Here is a 16,996-nt window from a genome sequence, read left to right as displayed (position 1 = left end):
CTGTCCCCCCTCCCGCCAGCCTGGAACCACAGCTGAACTCCAAGGATCTCCTGGGACTTGCTCGAGATGCCCAGAAGCCCCCGTCACCCTGATGCAGAGTCCAGGCTTCCCTGGCCACGGGCAGCCCTCTAGCCCCTCCCTGCCCTCACCTCCATTTCCGGCAGGGCCTCCACCTGCTTGCCCCCCACTTCCTACCCTCGGCACCGCAGCCTCCAGCATCCATGCAGGAGTCACAGCTTCTTGCTGCTCCAAGACTGAAGTCCCTGCCTGGTCCTGACCCCACTTGGGGCCCCTCCCACCCTCAGGCTGTCCCTCTGCCTCAGGGCCTTTGCCCTTGCAGCTGCCGGTGCCTAGAAGCCCCCTACAGGCCCACTGACCCTCTCTGTCCTCTGCCATCTGGATGCAGCTTCCCCCACGTTCGTGTGGGTCCTGGCTGTTGCTGCCCGACATGCAAAAGGCTGACGGCTCACTGCTGTGCACAAGCATCTCGGTCACAAGGTCAGGGCACCATCACCGTTCGGGGCCATGGGGGGCTGGGATCCCTCTTGGCATTGACAGGCTTCGGGAAACTGCTCTGAGGGGTGACACAGAGTCTGAAGCCCCGGGGCCTGTGCTCTGCTGACCACGTGGCCCAGGCTCCCTTAGCCACTGGTTCTCACTGCACTCCATGCCCCCGGGGAGCAGTCACTACCACGCTGCCTCTCTGGCTTTGTCCGTTCTGGGCATTTCCTGTACATTATCACCCAACACGTGACCTGACCGCGTGGCCCGTTTTCAGGGCTGTTAGGACCTCATTCCCTGGGATGCACAGACCACCGCTGCCCACTCACCAGGAGCTGAGACCCAGCATCTCCACATTTGGCCTGCAGTGAACGTGGGGACCCAAGGTCACTGGGCCGCGGCTCCAGGAGTGAGATCACCGGGTTGGCACCTGCCCACTCCTGGCAGCCACGCGGGGTGGTCCCAGGGCCTCACGCCTGTTCTCCTGCCCGTGGCCATAGGGCGCGGTAAGGGCTAGAACAAGGGGTCCCCACAGTGCCAGCTCCCTGTGGATCCCACCCGTCCAGGAATCATGATTTCAGCACAGCAGCATCACGCCCTCGTCCTGAACGTCCCTACAGATTCACACCTTCTCTGCAAACTCGCCTGTTTCGTTACTTCTCTTGACCAATTCAAGTGACGCTGGGTCTCAGCCCCTGGTGAGTGGGCAGCGGTGGTCTGTGCATCCCAGGGAATGAGTTCCTAACAGCCGTGAAAACGGGCCACGCGGTCAGGTTCCTTGGCCACCTGCATCTGCTTTGGGGTGAGATGAGAACACTCACAGGGAGGGAGGACCGGGCACCCCTCCCACTGTCCCGCTTTTACGCTGAAGACACAAGAGACTCCACCGTACTAGGTTTTATACAATTTATTTTTCTACCAACAAGATCATACAAAGACAAGGAAGCTACAAAACCACCATGGAACCCACTTTGATCGGCTGCACTCAGGGTCCCACGCAGTAGTGTGGAAAGGGGCGCGTGGACGGAGCTGCACCCTCACTCCGCAGCTGCCTACGCCGTGCAAACAGGGGCTGGGGTCATGGGTGGTCCTGCTATGTGGTGGCTCTTCGCCAGCCCGTGTGAACGTGCTGTACCTCATGGGGTCCTGGGGACACACCTCTGCCCGACACAGCATGTGACCCGTGTGCCAGGGAGGTGGGTTTGCCACTTTGCTGCTGTGGAACCACGGCGGGCAGGAGTACGTACGCCCCGAGCCCGGCCATGGCTGGTTTGGCACACACTCTGGCTGGTGGTCACTCTGGACCCTCTGTGCTGCCCAACCATGCCTCAGGGACATCGGGACACACACACAGCTTGGTCTGTTCCCTGACCTGAAATCTGTGGACCTAGTTGACTTGCTTGGGGGCCCTGGGGAGCCCGAGAGCCAATGACCCAGGGGTTCAGGGCTCATTCACAGACACCCTCATTATTACCAAAACTCCCCAGGTGCTTAAATAAATAAATACGCTGCACAGACAGCGAGCCACGTCACCACAACCCACAGCGGTGTGACCAGGTCAGTCCATGGACCATCGAAATGCAGCCCCTGGTCCCCTCTGCTGGCAGGAGGGTATAGGCACGCAAGCGACGCCTCACCAACCCAGAGCCACTGGGGCCCCTCTCCACAGAGCCTGGTGTGTGGGAACTGCAGGCCACGGGATCCCCCAGAATGTGCCCACCTGGGAGGACCACCCCGTGTGCCCGAGGAACCAGGGTTCCCTTTTTACACATTCCCACGCTGGGCAGGCATGCTGACCAAGGCCACCCATCGTGCATGGACGGCGCTCCTTGGCCTCAATCCACAGGAACACAAACAGGGACATTACAGGGATGTTACAGGGACAGGTGCACAGGAGGCTGACCGAGGGATGGAGGCCCTCGGCCACCTTCCTGAACAGACCCTGTGGCCCAAGGTGACCTTCATTCAGTCCAGGCGTGGTTTCTCCTGAGTGTCCCGGGTGGGGAAGAACTGAAATGTAACCATGACAACCAGGTGGGTCCGAGGAATCCACAGCCTGAGCGCTCTGGTCCAGTACCACCCGGCTCGTCCCGGGTCACGCAGGGTGCTGAGGGTATCTGCACCTCCCCTCCCCACGGGGAACCTTGGCAACTGCGTGCTGGCTCTCGGCCTAGAGAGGAGGGCTAGGACGTGTGGCCCAACCCCCAGCTCACCCTGTGGGCTCCCAGGTGGCCGTGTCAGGAGTAGATGGTGACCACCTCCCGGCCGCTGCCCCTGACCAGCAAGACCCTGTCGAGCCCCTCAGTCAGGACCTCCAGGAACTCCATGTCTGGGGTGGCTGAGTTAAGGACACAGCTGGTGGCACCTGAGTCCCAGGCAGAGGAAGGCTAGTACGCAGGACTAGGGGCCCATGGCACAGCCCGAGGCATCAACCCAGCCCCCCATGCTCCTGAGGGTCCCCACAGCCTGACCGGGAACCGAGGAGCCCCGCCCTCACTCTGGAGCACGGGGCACAGACGGATGAGTCCACCAAGAACCCGCACAGGCCGGAGTCCCTGTCTGGTCACCAACCGAACAGAGTCCTCAGGGCTCATGGAAATCAAGGCTTGAAGCCCAAGGGCCGCCTGCTGCCCCTCCTAGTGTCAGAGGGGACAGTCCCTGAGTCCCCTCACAGGACAGCGGACACATGGTTAGAGGTGTGACCCCAGCTCGGGGGGAGCTGACCTGCACATCACGAGGTCAGGCCTGGCACCTGTGCTGTGGCTCGTCCAGGACAAACGGGAATATGCGGTGCGCCCTTGTCCCAAGGCAGATGCCCAGCATGGGAGGCAGCCAGACAGGTGCTCAGAGCAGCCCCAGATCCATCCCAGGCCTGCAGCTCCTCGGTGCACAGGGTCTGGGTCATGGATGTGTTCACCCCCCTCCTGGACTCGTGCAACTACCTCCTGCATGTCCCCAGTGCTTCGCTGAGGGCCCGAGCCACCCAGGACACCCGGCAGTGGACAGCTTCCTCGCAGCCGTGGACAACCCCCACCCCCCACCCCAAGCAGGGGCTGCTCACCTGGACTCCCCTGGACGCTGCTTTCTGGGCACTCAGACCAGGTAGGGCCACATCGGCTCAGCCGGGGGTGGAGGCTCTGGTCCTGGCCCAAGGGCCCCACTGCTCCCGCCCCCACCCGGAATCCCGAGTAACAGGGAGGCCTCTGAGGGGCACAGCAGGCAGCCCATGGAAAGGATACAGTTCTCATCGCCCTGCCGGTTTTTGGGGGGGCCCGGCATGTTCAGCAGGACCAGCTGTGCACCCTGGGACTTGCTGAGGACGACGCCATTCAGCTTCACGGCCGTGTGCATCCTCCTGACGTTGGACTGGTTCCTGCGGGGAGAAGACCACTTGGCGATCCACCCACAGCCCTGTGTGCCCGGCTCAGTCCCAGACAGAAACACCAGGATTCTAATGGTGTCACCTCCCCGAAGTGCACCAACAGGGACGTTACCAGCAGTGACAAAGCTGTGGTCTCCACAGTTCTAGATGGGCTGTCTCTAGAGCCTCCAAGCTTCTACATCTATGCGTGGCCCCAGGGAACAGCACAGTGCTGGGCGTGGAAGGCGCTCACACACATATGGGCTCTAACCCCACCCCACCCAAAAGCCTGTCTCGGCCCAGCCCTGCTCTACACGCGGCCTTGAGATAGCCCTGCTCAAGAGCACATGCAGCAGCACCTCGCTGGTCCTGACTTGGGCTGGGTGCCAGGACACCTCAGGGATGGCGTGGAGGAGAGGCCCGGGCCCTGCCCCGCCTGCATGCTGCTACTCCCAGTGGACGGCAGGAGGACAACCCAGGCCCTGCACCTCGTCCTCACCAACCACCCAGTTCTGCGCATACCCACCGAGCGGGGCAGAGCGTCCATGGGGCGCTTGGACAGTCCTCTGAGTCCCAGGCACAGTGCTCCCCCCGCCTTCAGTGCGTCCTGGTGCTCAGGCACCCGTAGGGCCTGGTGCTCTCTACCCTGTGTGCTCCTGGTGTCCACAGGTCCCCGGGTACCACGTCATGTTCCAGGAAGCACACTCAGGAGACACCGCATGCTCCAAGACGTCCGCGCCCCCCACTCCACCATGGAGAACCCCAGGAATTCTGTGAATTCCCGGGTCACCTGCACAATGGAATCCGCAGCCAGCAGCCTGGCAGTGTCGGGAACAGGTCACCATGCCCCAGACTGGAGGGGCAGGCGGGCCGATGGTCGGTGTAAGGCCCGCAGCGGCCACATCCAGGCCACGCCCGGTCACCCGCTCTGCCTTGGAGCCAAATAGCTCCGATCACAACCACCAATTCCCAGGAGGAAAACAGGGAGCCGGCCCCTCTTTCCATCCCATTTCGCCTGATAAAATTATAGACTGGGCATCTGGCACAGCACAATCAGGGCCCTTCCATTACGAGAACTGTGAGTTAGCTGCCTGGACGAGACCACAATTACCCGTGCTCGGGGACGGCAGCCACTCCAGAAATGAGTAATACTCAAGGATGCCCTACAGCTCGAAGTCAGAAAACACATATAATCTTTAAATCAGGGGTTTGGGTCTGGCGGGAAGGGCCCCTGGCTCCAGGGCGACGTGCGTCCTAGAGGTCACAGGGGCACAGACAGGGACAGTGTGGCCTCATGTCTCCAGGAAGCCAACAGAAACCTGTCTTTGTTCCCAACCTTGGGCCGTAAAGCCACAGAACAAGGGATCCTGTCACACACGTGCTGAATGTGGCGGTCGGCCACCCAGGGGCAGTGGGAAGGGGGCAGTGGTGTGTCCGCAGCCAGCACCACAAGGGCAAAACAGAGGTTCTGGTCCCTTGGCTCCTGTGGGCCACACGTCGAGTGTGACGGGCCTAGCAGATGTGCTCCTGCACACGAATGCCCCAGATGGCCAGCCACCCCCTGAAGCGTGCCTGCCACTGGGGACAGGCCGACCTAACCCACGATGGGTGCCCAATGCGCCCCTGGGGACGGGGTCAGCAGGCCCCCGCTCCACAGAGCATCTTAGGGAACAAACCCTCGTCCTGCTTTTGGGGTTTTCATTGACCTGGGGCTCATGTCTAGTTTACAGAAACTAGAGCAACGGTCGAGTCCCTGTGTCCCCCCTGCCCTCCCCACAGATTCCCTGACCTGTCTACACACTTCACTCCCTCCATGGACCAACATCAGCCTGCTTCTGTGGCTTATGAACAGGGCCCTGGGGGCTGCAGGAGGAAGGGCTGCCCCCAGCCTCACCGCTGTGCCATGAGGGCTGCCCTGGCTGCAGGGGACAGGCCGACAGGGGCAGGGGGCACGCAGCAACCCCAGGCAGCTCCCACTCCTGCCCGTCTGGCTGCCCCCGGGTGCCAGAGTATGCACGGGGTCCGTCCACACCCCTCCCACGACCAGGCTAGCAGTGTCATGAGGCGAAGAGCTCCAGGGGCTGGGGAGCAAGAGGGCACCTATCCCCACAGAGCAGGGGACGGGACTCCAGGGGTGTGGATGGATCAGCTAAGAGCTACCAAAGCACCTGCTCCTTGGCACCAGAGCAGCTCAGGGAGTGCCCTCCCCATGCCGTGGTCCTCGTGTTCCTTGGAAGACGAAACCTCGGGTGCACACCCTGAGCTGCCTGGACACAGGAGCCACAGCAGCCGCCAGACTCCGTCCACACGTGGGCACAAGCACACAGACACGTACACGGCTGTACACGTGGGGACACATGCACACACGGTTCACAGGGGCAGCATGTACCAAGCATGCAAGGCTACAGATCTAAGAAGCGTCCTAAGTAAAACAAGAGCACTTACAGGTTTCCCCATTCTCTACATGGGAGAGAAAACACAAAGAACGGGTTACTTCAAGAGCCAAAAAGACAAAGGCTTATTGAAATGGTCACTGGGCATGCCCCAGCCACCCTCCCTGGCCCACCTGGTCCTCCTCCTCCATGAGGGCTGAGCCCTGTGTCCTCGCCCCCACCCGCACCGCCCAAGGCCTCAGAGCTTCGCCCCTTCCTGGAGACCCTGGGCACCATGCCTCTGGGCCCAGCGGCACACCCCACCACAGACAGGGGCTCCCCGCCCAGCACCACAGGCAGAAGCCGGCTCTTGTGTTGTGGGCAGCCTACACAGTCAGTGGGGTCCCAGCAGGGGGTCCGCAGCCCCCAAGCCCTGACCTCTAGCTGCTAGGACCCAGCAAAAACACAGATGCCTGGATCCACGTGCGTGGAGACAGTGACCCTCAGGACTGTGTCTGCAGGTGCATGTGCAGCCCTGTCACACACAGCTGGCGAAGGGGTCGGGCCGTCTGGCCAGGACGTGCCCATAGGGGCCACGTGGACACTCACGGCTTCAGGCTGAAGAGGTCTTTGAACCCGGACACACCCGGCTCCTTGTTCTTGTACTTCTCTGCGATCAGCTTCTCCTTGGTCCAGGTCATCTGCACCTTGTCTGGCGTGGATGGGGCTTGGGTCCTGGTGGCTACCACGGAATGGGCTGCAGTGTTTCTGTCATGGATCAGCTGGGCCTGGCCAGACAGCAGGGCAAGGACAAGCCCCACCGAGTGACCACAGGCCTCCAGACGCTCCCGAGATGAATCGGGTGCAGATGAGACGCTGGGGCCCCGGGGCCAGCCCTCCCTCGCCCCCTGCTGGCCTCCTCCTCCCGCCCCAGCTCTGAGGGCCCTGGAGAACACCCCAGACTCCATGTGAGCACAAGGGGGTGTCCACACCTGGAAGTCTCTGCACTCCACGTGGCTCCACACGCGCGGCCGCCCCCAATCACTCACCCATCCATCCCTCACTCATTCATCCCTCGGTTGCCCATCCACCCATTTGTCAGCACCCACCCAGCCCTCTCCTCATTGCCTACAGCAGAGTCAGGGAGCCTGAGTTCCTGGGGCAAGAAGAGCCCTGGAGTTTGCGGAGGGGCAGGTGCAGGGTGAGGAAGCTAGTGTCACCCTTTGCACAGGACAGATGGCTGTGATTGACCCCCAGAGGGTGCTGGGCCTGAGGGGACCGGTGAGGCTCAGGGCAGAGCCTAGGGTGGCTGAGAAGCCACAGGGTGACCTGAGGGGAGGTCAGAGCAGAGCCCGCAGGATGGGTCAACACGATGGCCCTCAGAGACTCTCGGTGGCTCCTGGCTGGACAAGGAGGGACTAGAGGGAGGAGCCAGGTGGAGGCCCCGTGATGATTCAGACAAGGGACAACACAAGCAGGGGCGGGATGGCAGGCAGACCCATGTGGGGTGGGGACACGGAGCCCTGACCCCAGCCTGGGTGTGGGCCATGGGGGCAAAACCATGCCAGGCAGCTGCTCAGAAAGCCAGGCAGGGGGTGATGGCTCCAGTGACCGCCAGGACCGGTCCTGTGGGTCAGGTGGGTGTTCAGGGGCCAGGCCAGCATGGTGCAGCTGGACCCAGCTGGTCCCCCCTCCGAGGGGCTGTTCCTGCTGTGGGTACGCCTGCCCGCTGCCCATCCCACATACGCACCTCTCTCTCTCGCTCCGTCTTGGAAAGCTGCATCTGCTTCAGCATCTGGGACCTCTGCTCCATCATCAGTGTCTTCTCGTACGTGAATGCCGAAATGTCATTTTCAACCTAGGAAGTCCGGAAAGTGTGGAGGTGAACACGTGGCTCAGGGGCTGTGCGCTTCCACTAATGTGGCTCTGAGTGTCTGAGCACGGAGCTGTGACAGCAGCGGGTGCCCCCTCTGCTCACGTGGCGTGTGTGTTTCCCATGAGCACGAGCAGATGACCTCGTGGTGGAACAGCTGCCACAGCTGAACCCGCATTTGCTCATGGGCCCGGGGGACAGCCCCTGGGGAACCCCATGCCAACTATGTGCCCTTTCCTGCACGAGGGGGCGCCCACAGCTTGCAGGCGCTGTCTTCTGCACAGGGTGTGCCGAGCTTGCCTGCTGACCACAGGGCCAGGATCTCCTCCGGCCCCCAGCCTGAGCCTCAGCGGGTAGCCCTGCGTCCTCCCGCCCATCCAGGGTGGGGTCCGTGTCTCACTCTCGGGACATAAGTGGGCAGTGCCCTGTGACCCTCGGTGGAGCTCTGGGCTCCCGCCGCCCAGCGCTGCCATCAGCCCCGCTCACAGCTCCCACATGCAGGATCCCGTCCTACAAGTGTAGGTTTTGACGTCGTTTCTGTCCATCCACCTCGCTAAAATCTATTTTCTTGGATTTTCTAGATATATAAGCGTGTTGTCTGTAGAAGCGTATCCCGGCCTCCAGCTTCCCGGGAAGGGAGATGAGAGTGGGCAGCCGAGCCGGCTTCCTGCTGACCTCGGGGACACTCACGGAGCCTAGCTGTCGGCTGGGGCATCTGACCAAACGTGTACTGACTCTGACTCCCCCAGCGCTTGTGATAAAACTTCTAAGTATGCTCGTGTTACAGACACATCTTCATGACAACCCCCAGACCCCTCCTGCTCACAGGTCTGGCTCCCACTCGGACTGGCCTCTGAGCCGCGCTGACCAGGAGCATCCCTCCCCGTCAGTGACCCTGACTTCAGGCTGTCGACGCTGGCCTCTCCTCTGGCAGAGGGGCTCCCTGCCTCCTGATGATGGCACCTGGGGCCCCGGCTGTCCGCAGGGTGCCCTTGCTGTGCTGGGGGGCCAGGCACAGGGAGGAGGCTAGCCCAGCCAACAGCCCAGAAGCAGAGCGCGAGCGCAGGGAGCCTGCCCACCTCCGATGGGAGGATAGGGCTAAGGGGTTCCGGCTGCAGTCTGCTCGCGGCTGGGGACATGGGGGTGTGAGGCAGGGCAGTAGGTGTCTCAAAGGAGACACGATCGCGTCCCAACACGGCTCCCGACAAAGCAGAACGTGCGATTATGATTGCAATCAGACAGGGCCGTGGGTTCTGCCATGACATCGTCAGACGTGCCGCACCAACTGCGTCCTCGAGAAACCGAGCAACGTTAGCAGCTTTGAAACTACACTTACTTCAAAACCACGAGAGTCCAGGCCTCACGGTGCGACCCCGCCCCCACCGTGTGGCACCCAGGACCCCACCCATGTGGTTCTGACCAGTTCCCCAGACTCCTAACGTCTGCAAGGTTCCTGAACACAGAGGGACTGGCGGGGTGACAGTGAGGATGGGGCAGCGCAGGACAGTGACATGGGAGCCACGTGGAAGATGCTGGGGCAGCCACAGGACAGTGTGAGACAGAACCACCATGCGGTCCAACATGGACCCTGACAGGAGAGAGCGTGAGCGCACAGGGCCGGGGCCAGGGGACAGCACCCTGGGAGTTGCTGCAGGCATGAGAACGCTTCGCTCCCCCTGCCCTGGGGACCAGCACCCGACGAGAGGCTGTCGGTGCAATGGGTGGGACTTTGAGGCCAAGGGGCCTGGACACAGATTGGCTCACATCCTGTGACAGGCCAGGTGTCACGTCTGCACAGGACATGCTCAGGAGGGCACAATACAACCGGGCAGCCCCTCCTACGCACCACGCAACCTACCAGCCCAGGCCAGCCTCGAGACTGGCAAAGGTAAACCGAGGACCCATCCACAAACATGGGACACCGAGTGTAGTGTGGTCCCGGGAGGCGGGACCAGCAGAAGGCATGCGGGGAACCCCCACCCCCTCGGGGCCGCGCCTCACCATCTCTACCACCTCCACCTCAGCGCTGATCCTCAGGTGGTACAGGAACACCTGCAGGTCCTTCTTCATCTGGATGCTGTTGTCGTCCACCTGGGCCACCGTGAAGATGCGCATCCGGCACTTCCTCCACACCTGGTGGGCGGCAGGGCTGGCGTTGGCATGCAGCCCGGGGAGCCCAGCCCCCATCACGGGACCCGCCCCATGCATCCTACCTTGTGCTGCCGCAGCAGGAAGGGCAACAGCATGAGGAGGCCCCCGTCATGCACGACCCACCACACGTCAATGTCTCCATCGCTGAACCGCTCCTGGTTTTGCGGAAACAGGTCCACGTTTTTGGCCACGAGCAGGGCCTGCTGTGCCGCCGTGGTGTCTCGGACAGTTTCTGTGGAGAGGCAGGGGGCAGGTGGCCGGCACTGAGGCAGATCCGAGCCCCCCACGGATGCGCAGGCTCCAGCCAGCATGGGAGGCAGGTGAGGCCTTGGAGCCCACCCGGGGTGCACACTGAAGGCTGCCCTTGCGCTACCAGTGAGTGAGCTGCCGGCCGGAGGGCGTGGGCAGCCACATGGGGTCACCATGCCAGGGCCGGGCCGGCAGAGAAGGGAGCGAGGCTTTCAGACGACTGGGCGTGTCCCCCGGGGTGCCGAGACGCCACCGCACACGGCCCGGGACAGTACCCACCGACAAAGTTCTTCCAGGAGGACGTGTTATCCTCCTGCTTCCAGGACCCGGGCCAGGCCATGAGCACCGTGTTGTGCCTCATGCCTCCCAGGCCGGCCGACTGGATCAGGTGGGACATGCCGTCCCGCAGGTTAGATGACACCACCAGCTGGCAGAAGCCCTTGGTCCTCTCCGTGCCCATCAGAGACCGGATGTTCTGGGGAGACAAGCAGGGTCGATGTCTGCTCGGGAGAACCATGGGCAGCCGACGGCACCGTGTCCCTGCACTCCTAGAGACCCCCTCACGTGTGCTCCCAGGGAGACGTGGGCCCTCACCATTCCCTACATCGTAGTCAGCACAGTGACCAGCTCAGTGTGATGCCAGATCCCTGTGGAAACCAGGACGCTCCACGGGGAGGCCTCTGCCCAGGAAGCAGAGACATGTTCAATGGGGCAGGACAGGTGGGAGACAGGTGGAGGGAGCGGGCTGCTTCCACGCACAAAGCCAGGTGAACGCCCTGCACCCCCGCTTGGCCGAGACACTCTTGGTCAGCGCAGCAGTCTGAACACGGTGGCCAGCCTGAGTGCACAGGGACTGTGGCACCCCTTGGCCCTCGCCTCCAGGACGCAGCCACCACTCCACCAGCCCCACTGCAGCCTGAGCCCCAAGCTGGGGCTGTGCATCTGGGTGGAAGCCAGAGGCACCACCTCAACATGGGCTCTGCTGCCTCCCAGGGCAGTGAGGGGCTAAGCACATGGAGCTGTCCCCAAAGAGACACCAAAGGGCCCCCATCCTCACTGCTCATGCAGACCTGCCCGCGCACACAGCCAGGTGCCCTGCACCTGACCCCGGGACTCCACGCGACCTGGGAGGCTCTGACTCCACCAGGTCCTCCTACCAATAATCCACGTGGAATGAGACCTGTCCACGGAGGGTCTGCACCACAGGAACCCTGGAAACCTGTCAGGCTCAGCAGCACTGAGGAGCAACCACATGAACCTGCACCGAGACGGAAGGCCACGAGGCCGGCGCCGGTACGTGCTCTGCTGTGACAGAGAACTGACGTTTTACAGCACCGTCATCAGTGCAGGAAAACGCTCGCTGCAGGCCTGGAAGAGTCCGGACCACACGTCAGGTGACAACAGTCAGCGGTGCCGGCGAGGGGGCAGGGACGGGAAACCCGGCCACGCCACTATCGTCCCGGGCCGGTTGGTGGCTGCTGCCTATCCCTTCGGCTCCCCGGAGAGGCCCCCGCACACTGGGAGTGCGGCCCACGGTCCCAGCACTCGGGCAACATTCAGAAGTAAACGGCAGGGTCTCCCTGCCACACAGCGCGTCTGGACCACACTCCATGTCACCATTTGAGAGGCAGTCCACAGAGCAAAAGCACCTGGAGAGGGTGCTGCCCTGGCCGGAGGCGGAGCGGCGCAAACATCACAGGGACAACCCCGCTAAATCTACGGTCTAGCAGCAGCTGCCACACTCAAGCACATGGGGTTGTGGTGCCACTGGTGCCTCGGGGAGAAGAGCACCGGGCACTGCCACCATGGAACACGCTGAACCCGCAAACCATTGGGCGTGGAGGCGGGGCGGGGAGCACAGGACCCAGCAGGTCTGTCTGGAAACACACGGCCCGGGCACTCCTGACACCAGGCTGTTTCGGTGGGGGCCAGAGACACTCGGTCGGCAGCAATTTGAAGATGGGGGACTGAGGAGCCCAGAAGGGGTGAGGCTGCACGGGCTGAGGTGGGTGATCCCTCCAGGCAGAGCCCCCGCAGGGCACACCCGCCACACTCCTACCAACCGCAGGCCTTGGAGCTAGGCCACCAGTGGGCAGAGAGACCGAGCCCAGGCTGAGCCAACCCGAACCTGCCCCCACCTCCTGCCCGCAGCCCTCCGCGGGGTCCCTGCCCCCTCACGGCCACTCACTTCAGTGGCATCTCAGGCTCGCCCCATCTGAACCCAGAACCCCAGGCTCTGAAAGGAGACAGCGGCATAGAAACCTCTCTCGGAAGGCCGGCAGGGGGGCAGCTCAGGAGGCGCTGGGGCATCAGGACGGAAAGCACAGTGGGGTCTGATCTCCCTGCGCAGGCCCGCCCGCCCTGCCCCCTGCCCTCCCTCTGCCCTGCAGCCCTACCACCCGCCTCAGGCCCACCTCCTCCGCCCGCTGCGCCTCTGCATGCTTGTCCAGGTAGGTGCCCTCCAGCACGGAGCCCACGATGGTCAGGCCCTTGCCGGCCTTGAGCTGGGTGGTGAGGGACAGCAGGCGGGGGTGCTTCACTCGCTGCTCCTCATCCAGGTTGAGCATCACCAGCACCTGGGGCCTGCAGCGGAGATAGCAGTCACCCCGGGCTCTCCGGCAGGTGCACAGAGGGCCTGCCCCGGGCTCCGCATCCTGGTGCCTAAGGGATGGAGGCCATGGGGCCCCCAGCTGAGGAAACCCTTGGTCTGTGGGTGGAGCCTTCTTCGTCCTCCCAGAGGACATCCATGCGCTGACCTCCATCCTCTGTGCCACCCCATGAGGTCCACTCACCCCACTCCCCACCCACCGCACTGCCTGTGTCCGGCCCAGGGTCCAGATACACTGGTCATGCCACAACCGACCATCGTGAACGGAGGGAAGGTGCTAAAAGCTTGAGACAATTGCTTCACACAGCGGGGGCAATGGCCTCTCCAGAGCATGAGGTCAGAGGCGAGCTGTGCAGGTTCGTGGGGCCTGAGTTTGGGGCGCAGTGGGCTGTACGCTTACCTCCAGTTCTTGGTGTGGGGAGGGCCGTGCTCCACGCGCAGCAGGGCATAGCGGGCCGCGTTCAGCGACAGTCCCCGAATGCCATCACCCCACTCCTTCTCCGCCCTGCAGGGGAGGGGCAGCAGTGAGGCACGGGTGGGCGGGGAGGGACCCCAGGGCCAGGGCCAGGGCCACAATGTGCATGTGCAGGGAACACTGGTGGGCCTGGCCTCACCAGAAGTGGTCACAGCCCCCACGCACTCTTAAACTGCTCTGGTAAGAGCTGGGAGGGGCCTCCAAGCAGCAGCTAAGACCCCTTAGACCTCACCCCCAGGAGGGAGCCAGGCCCCCCAGGCAATGCCCCAGGGGATGTAAAATTCTTGGAAATTTTGGAATCTGTCACACATCAGTGTTGGACAGACTTCCCAATTCTCACAAAGCACATGGCATAAAAGTGTCATGATCACCATGGAATCGACTCAAAGCACACGTAACTCTCGATCCCCAGGACAAAGGCCCGCGGACCCAACAGCTGTGCCCGCCTGTGCCCCAGGAGGTGCACAGCACTGTGCCGCGCAGACCCCGGGAGGCCCCAAGGGAGGACTCACCCGCGGTACTCGATGTACTTGTAGATGCAGCCGGCTATGAGCATGGCGAAGAGCGCGTAATACCAGGAACAGATAAACATGAGGGCAAGGCACAGGCTCATGCCCAGGAAGGACAGCGCCCTGGAGGAACACAGAAATCACAGGCCTGCCACGCCCACAGCCCCACGCACATTGCCAGCCACCGAAAGGTCTCTCAGCTATGGTGGGAAAGTGGCACTGACGCTGCCGGCCTGATCCTCCCATGCTCCCCCCTTGAGGGCTGAACCTGCCCTGGCTCTGCGCCTACGGGACGCCCACCCCTCTGCCCAGGGTGCATAGGCACACTGCTGGCCACAGAGCACAATGGTCTTCACCCGTCCACCACACACAATGGCAGCACAAAGACATGCTGCCTAAGGTCACACGCTCCGGGCCCACATGCCACAAGATGCCTTGGTGGCCCTGAGTGACACAGGGGCACAGGGCCCCCCTCAGCTCGGCCGAGGCTGGTGCTGGAAGAAACCAGGGCCCCACGTGGCCTTTGGATGCAGCCTACACCGGGGACCCCAGGGCCGCCCTGGCCATGCGAGTGCTCACCAGTGGTAGTATCTGAAACGTGGGCGCCAGTTGGGCGTGCGCAGCAGCGTCTGCACGGCACAGGCCAGGTTCACGAACATGTAGCACATGAGGAAGAACCTGGAGATGCCAGGACAAGGCCACAGGAAGCAGGTCAGGTCCCAGGTGGCCTTGGCTGACCATGCCCACACCCCTCCTGCAACAGCCCGGCCCACCCACTCCCAGGTGGTCTCCCGCCCCCGCCTGTCTACGGCCTCTGTGGTTGTGCATGTCTATCACTCCAAGCAGAAGGCCAGCCCCGAGAGCAGGGCCTCCCGCTCCCTGAGTCAGCAGGCGGCGGCCCCATGTCTGTGGCCTTTCCCCACACACGTCCCACCGTGCCTACAGCCACTCACATGGACAGGATGGGGGCCACACTGTCCAGAGAGGCAATCAGGATGCCGGTCTCACAGATGAGGGCCGTGAGCAGCAGGGCCCATGTGGGCTCCCCATTGGCCTTCCCGTGGCCGAACACCTGCGGGGAAGGGCAGCCGGGTCACAGCCGGGAAGGGCAGTGCCCTGTGTCCTGGTGAGCAGCCCTGGAGGAACCAAGGCAGGAGCAGACCTTCACGGCGCATCCTAGACCCTCGATGGCTGGCCCCAGGAAGAAGACCCAACATCCAGCTGTGCAAAGGGAAACAGTGGCCCAGGTACCACCAGGCCCAGGGCCTCACGGTGCACCGATGGGGGTGAAGGTGATCCTTCCGTGCCCTGGATGGGGGCCCCCCAGGGAGCATAAGGCTAGCCTCGAGCCACACGCACAGAAGACCCCCGTGAGGATCTCACAGTAAGGTGCTTGGACCCTTCACCCGCAGCCACGTGGGGCAGGACCACGGCAAGGCCCACCCGCCTCTAGGGGCACCAGCTGTCCAACATGTTCCTTGCAATCCCTGCAGCCCAGGGGCCCGGGAAGGGACATTCAGAGCACGCAGCAGAGACACCATGAGGCAAACCAGAAATAGAGCTAGAGAGGGGCACCAGGGCGCCATGGTCGAGGCTCAGGTGGGAGTCTGTGGGCTGGAGGCTCCACGGCACCAGGGATGCCGTGACTGCCACCTGCTCCTGCCAGTGACGCCCAACCTAGCAGGTACCTGCGCACGCTCCGCAACCCTGTCTGTGTCCGAGGAACAGATGGAGTCATGAGAGAGGAAAACATTCCAGGCCACAGGAACCTTCCAGGGAGCAAAGGCGAGGGCCAGCACTCGGGAGCCAGAGGACCAGCGCCCACCCCAGATGATCAGCACACATGGGGCCTCAGGCACCCCAGACCTGGCCCCAGGGAAGCCCTGGCCCCACCACCTTGGGAGGTAGGTAACTTGACTCTGATTGCAGACATGAGCTTTAAGGGCAACCAGTAATGGGGCAGCCTAATCCCTGGTTAGGTGACTGGCGTCCTCATGAGAAAAGATGAAGCCACATGGAAGCCATGAGAGGACTCGGGAAGGATGGTGTCCATACACCAAGGACGGAGACCTCAGAAGAAACCACCCCTGCCCATGCCTGCCTCTGGGACCTCCCACCCCCGGGGCATGAGCAGATGCACTTGTATTATCTGAGCCCCCAGCCATGTCCTGTGCCGTCAGAACAAGAAGACGCCGGCCCCGCGGGCTCCTCGCAGCAGAGACCTCTGTCTACAGGGGAGGAAGCCACATCCAGCAGGGCAGACGCCGGCCCCACAGGAGGTGCAGGGTCCCGGGTCGCTCCCCTCACACACGGCCCACATGCTGAGGGGCTGGCGGTGGGGACGTGGGCCCAGAGGCTATCACCGTGACAGTTGGCTCCAGGGCAGGCCCTTGGGGACCCCACGCAGACACCCTCCTTTCCGAGGGGCACCCCACTCACCTGCAGGAAGGGGATGATGCCGTCTCGGGCGATGGCCTGCAGCAGGCGCGGCGCCCCCGTGAGGCTCTGTAGGCCGGCACCGCAGGTCGAGAAGAAGGAGCCGATGACGATGACCCAGGGGGACGGCCAGGCCAGCATGCCGATGACCAGCTTCCCCTGCAGGGCCTCGCCAAACCTGGCGGGGCAGGAGCAGGCAGGACATCAGACTCATGCTGAAGACGTGGTTCTCATGTCCCGAGCTGGAATGAGGCCACTCCCACCCTGAGTGTCCTCCTCAGGAGCAGGGAGGCCACGGTCAGCCCTGCACAGCAGCATCCGTGAGGCCTCACTGCCAGGGACCACACGGGACCCCCCATGGAAGGGCCATGGGGCTTCCTGCTTGCCGCATGAAACCTGAAATCCTGGGGGAGGCAAGCTCAACGCTACCATCTTCTATGAGAAAACGGATGCTGACTAGG

The 16,996-nt window shown here is 63.0% G+C and overlaps 1 protein-coding gene across 4 annotated transcripts in view; it reads right to left on the bottom strand.

The window, feature by feature from the left end:
* Window positions 1–1,399: 1,399 nt before the first annotated feature.
* The window catches only part of SLC12A7 (solute carrier family 12 member 7), a 65,895-nt gene continuing 50,298 nt past the window's right edge, over window positions 1,400–16,996 (bottom strand). For all 4 annotated transcript variants that reach the window (XM_055308117.1, XM_055308118.1, XM_055308119.1 and 1 more), the window contains exons 12-25: window positions 16,539–16,713; window positions 15,053–15,171; window positions 14,679–14,777; window positions 14,103–14,222; window positions 13,516–13,620; window positions 12,922–13,090; window positions 10,787–10,982; window positions 10,321–10,490; window positions 10,109–10,240; window positions 7,985–8,092; window positions 6,844–7,022; window positions 3,741–3,874; window positions 2,715–2,830; window positions 1,400–2,511 (exon numbers count right to left, since the gene is read on the bottom strand). In XM_055308117.1, the coding sequence (XP_055164092.1) occupies window positions 2,739–2,830; window positions 3,741–3,874; window positions 6,844–7,022; window positions 7,985–8,092; window positions 10,109–10,240; window positions 10,321–10,490; window positions 10,787–10,982; window positions 12,922–13,090; window positions 13,516–13,620; window positions 14,103–14,222; window positions 14,679–14,777; window positions 15,053–15,171; window positions 16,539–16,713 (1,798 nt within the window). In that variant the 3' untranslated portion in view covers window positions 1,400–2,511; window positions 2,715–2,738. The remainder of the gene's footprint in view (window positions 2,512–2,714; window positions 2,831–3,740; window positions 3,875–6,843; window positions 7,023–7,984; window positions 8,093–10,108; window positions 10,241–10,320; window positions 10,491–10,786; window positions 10,983–12,921; window positions 13,091–13,515; window positions 13,621–14,102; window positions 14,223–14,678; window positions 14,778–15,052; window positions 15,172–16,538; window positions 16,714–16,996) is intronic.

Source organism: Nyctereutes procyonoides, unplaced genomic scaffold (genome assembly GCF_905146905.1).
Source record: "Nyctereutes procyonoides isolate TBG_1078 unplaced genomic scaffold, NYPRO_anot_genome, whole genome shotgun sequence".
NCBI classification, from domain to species: Eukaryota; Metazoa; Chordata; class Mammalia; order Carnivora; family Canidae; genus Nyctereutes; species Nyctereutes procyonoides.
The sequence above is the reverse complement of the archived record's forward strand: the minus strand, read 5'-3'. Positions and strand labels throughout refer to the sequence as shown.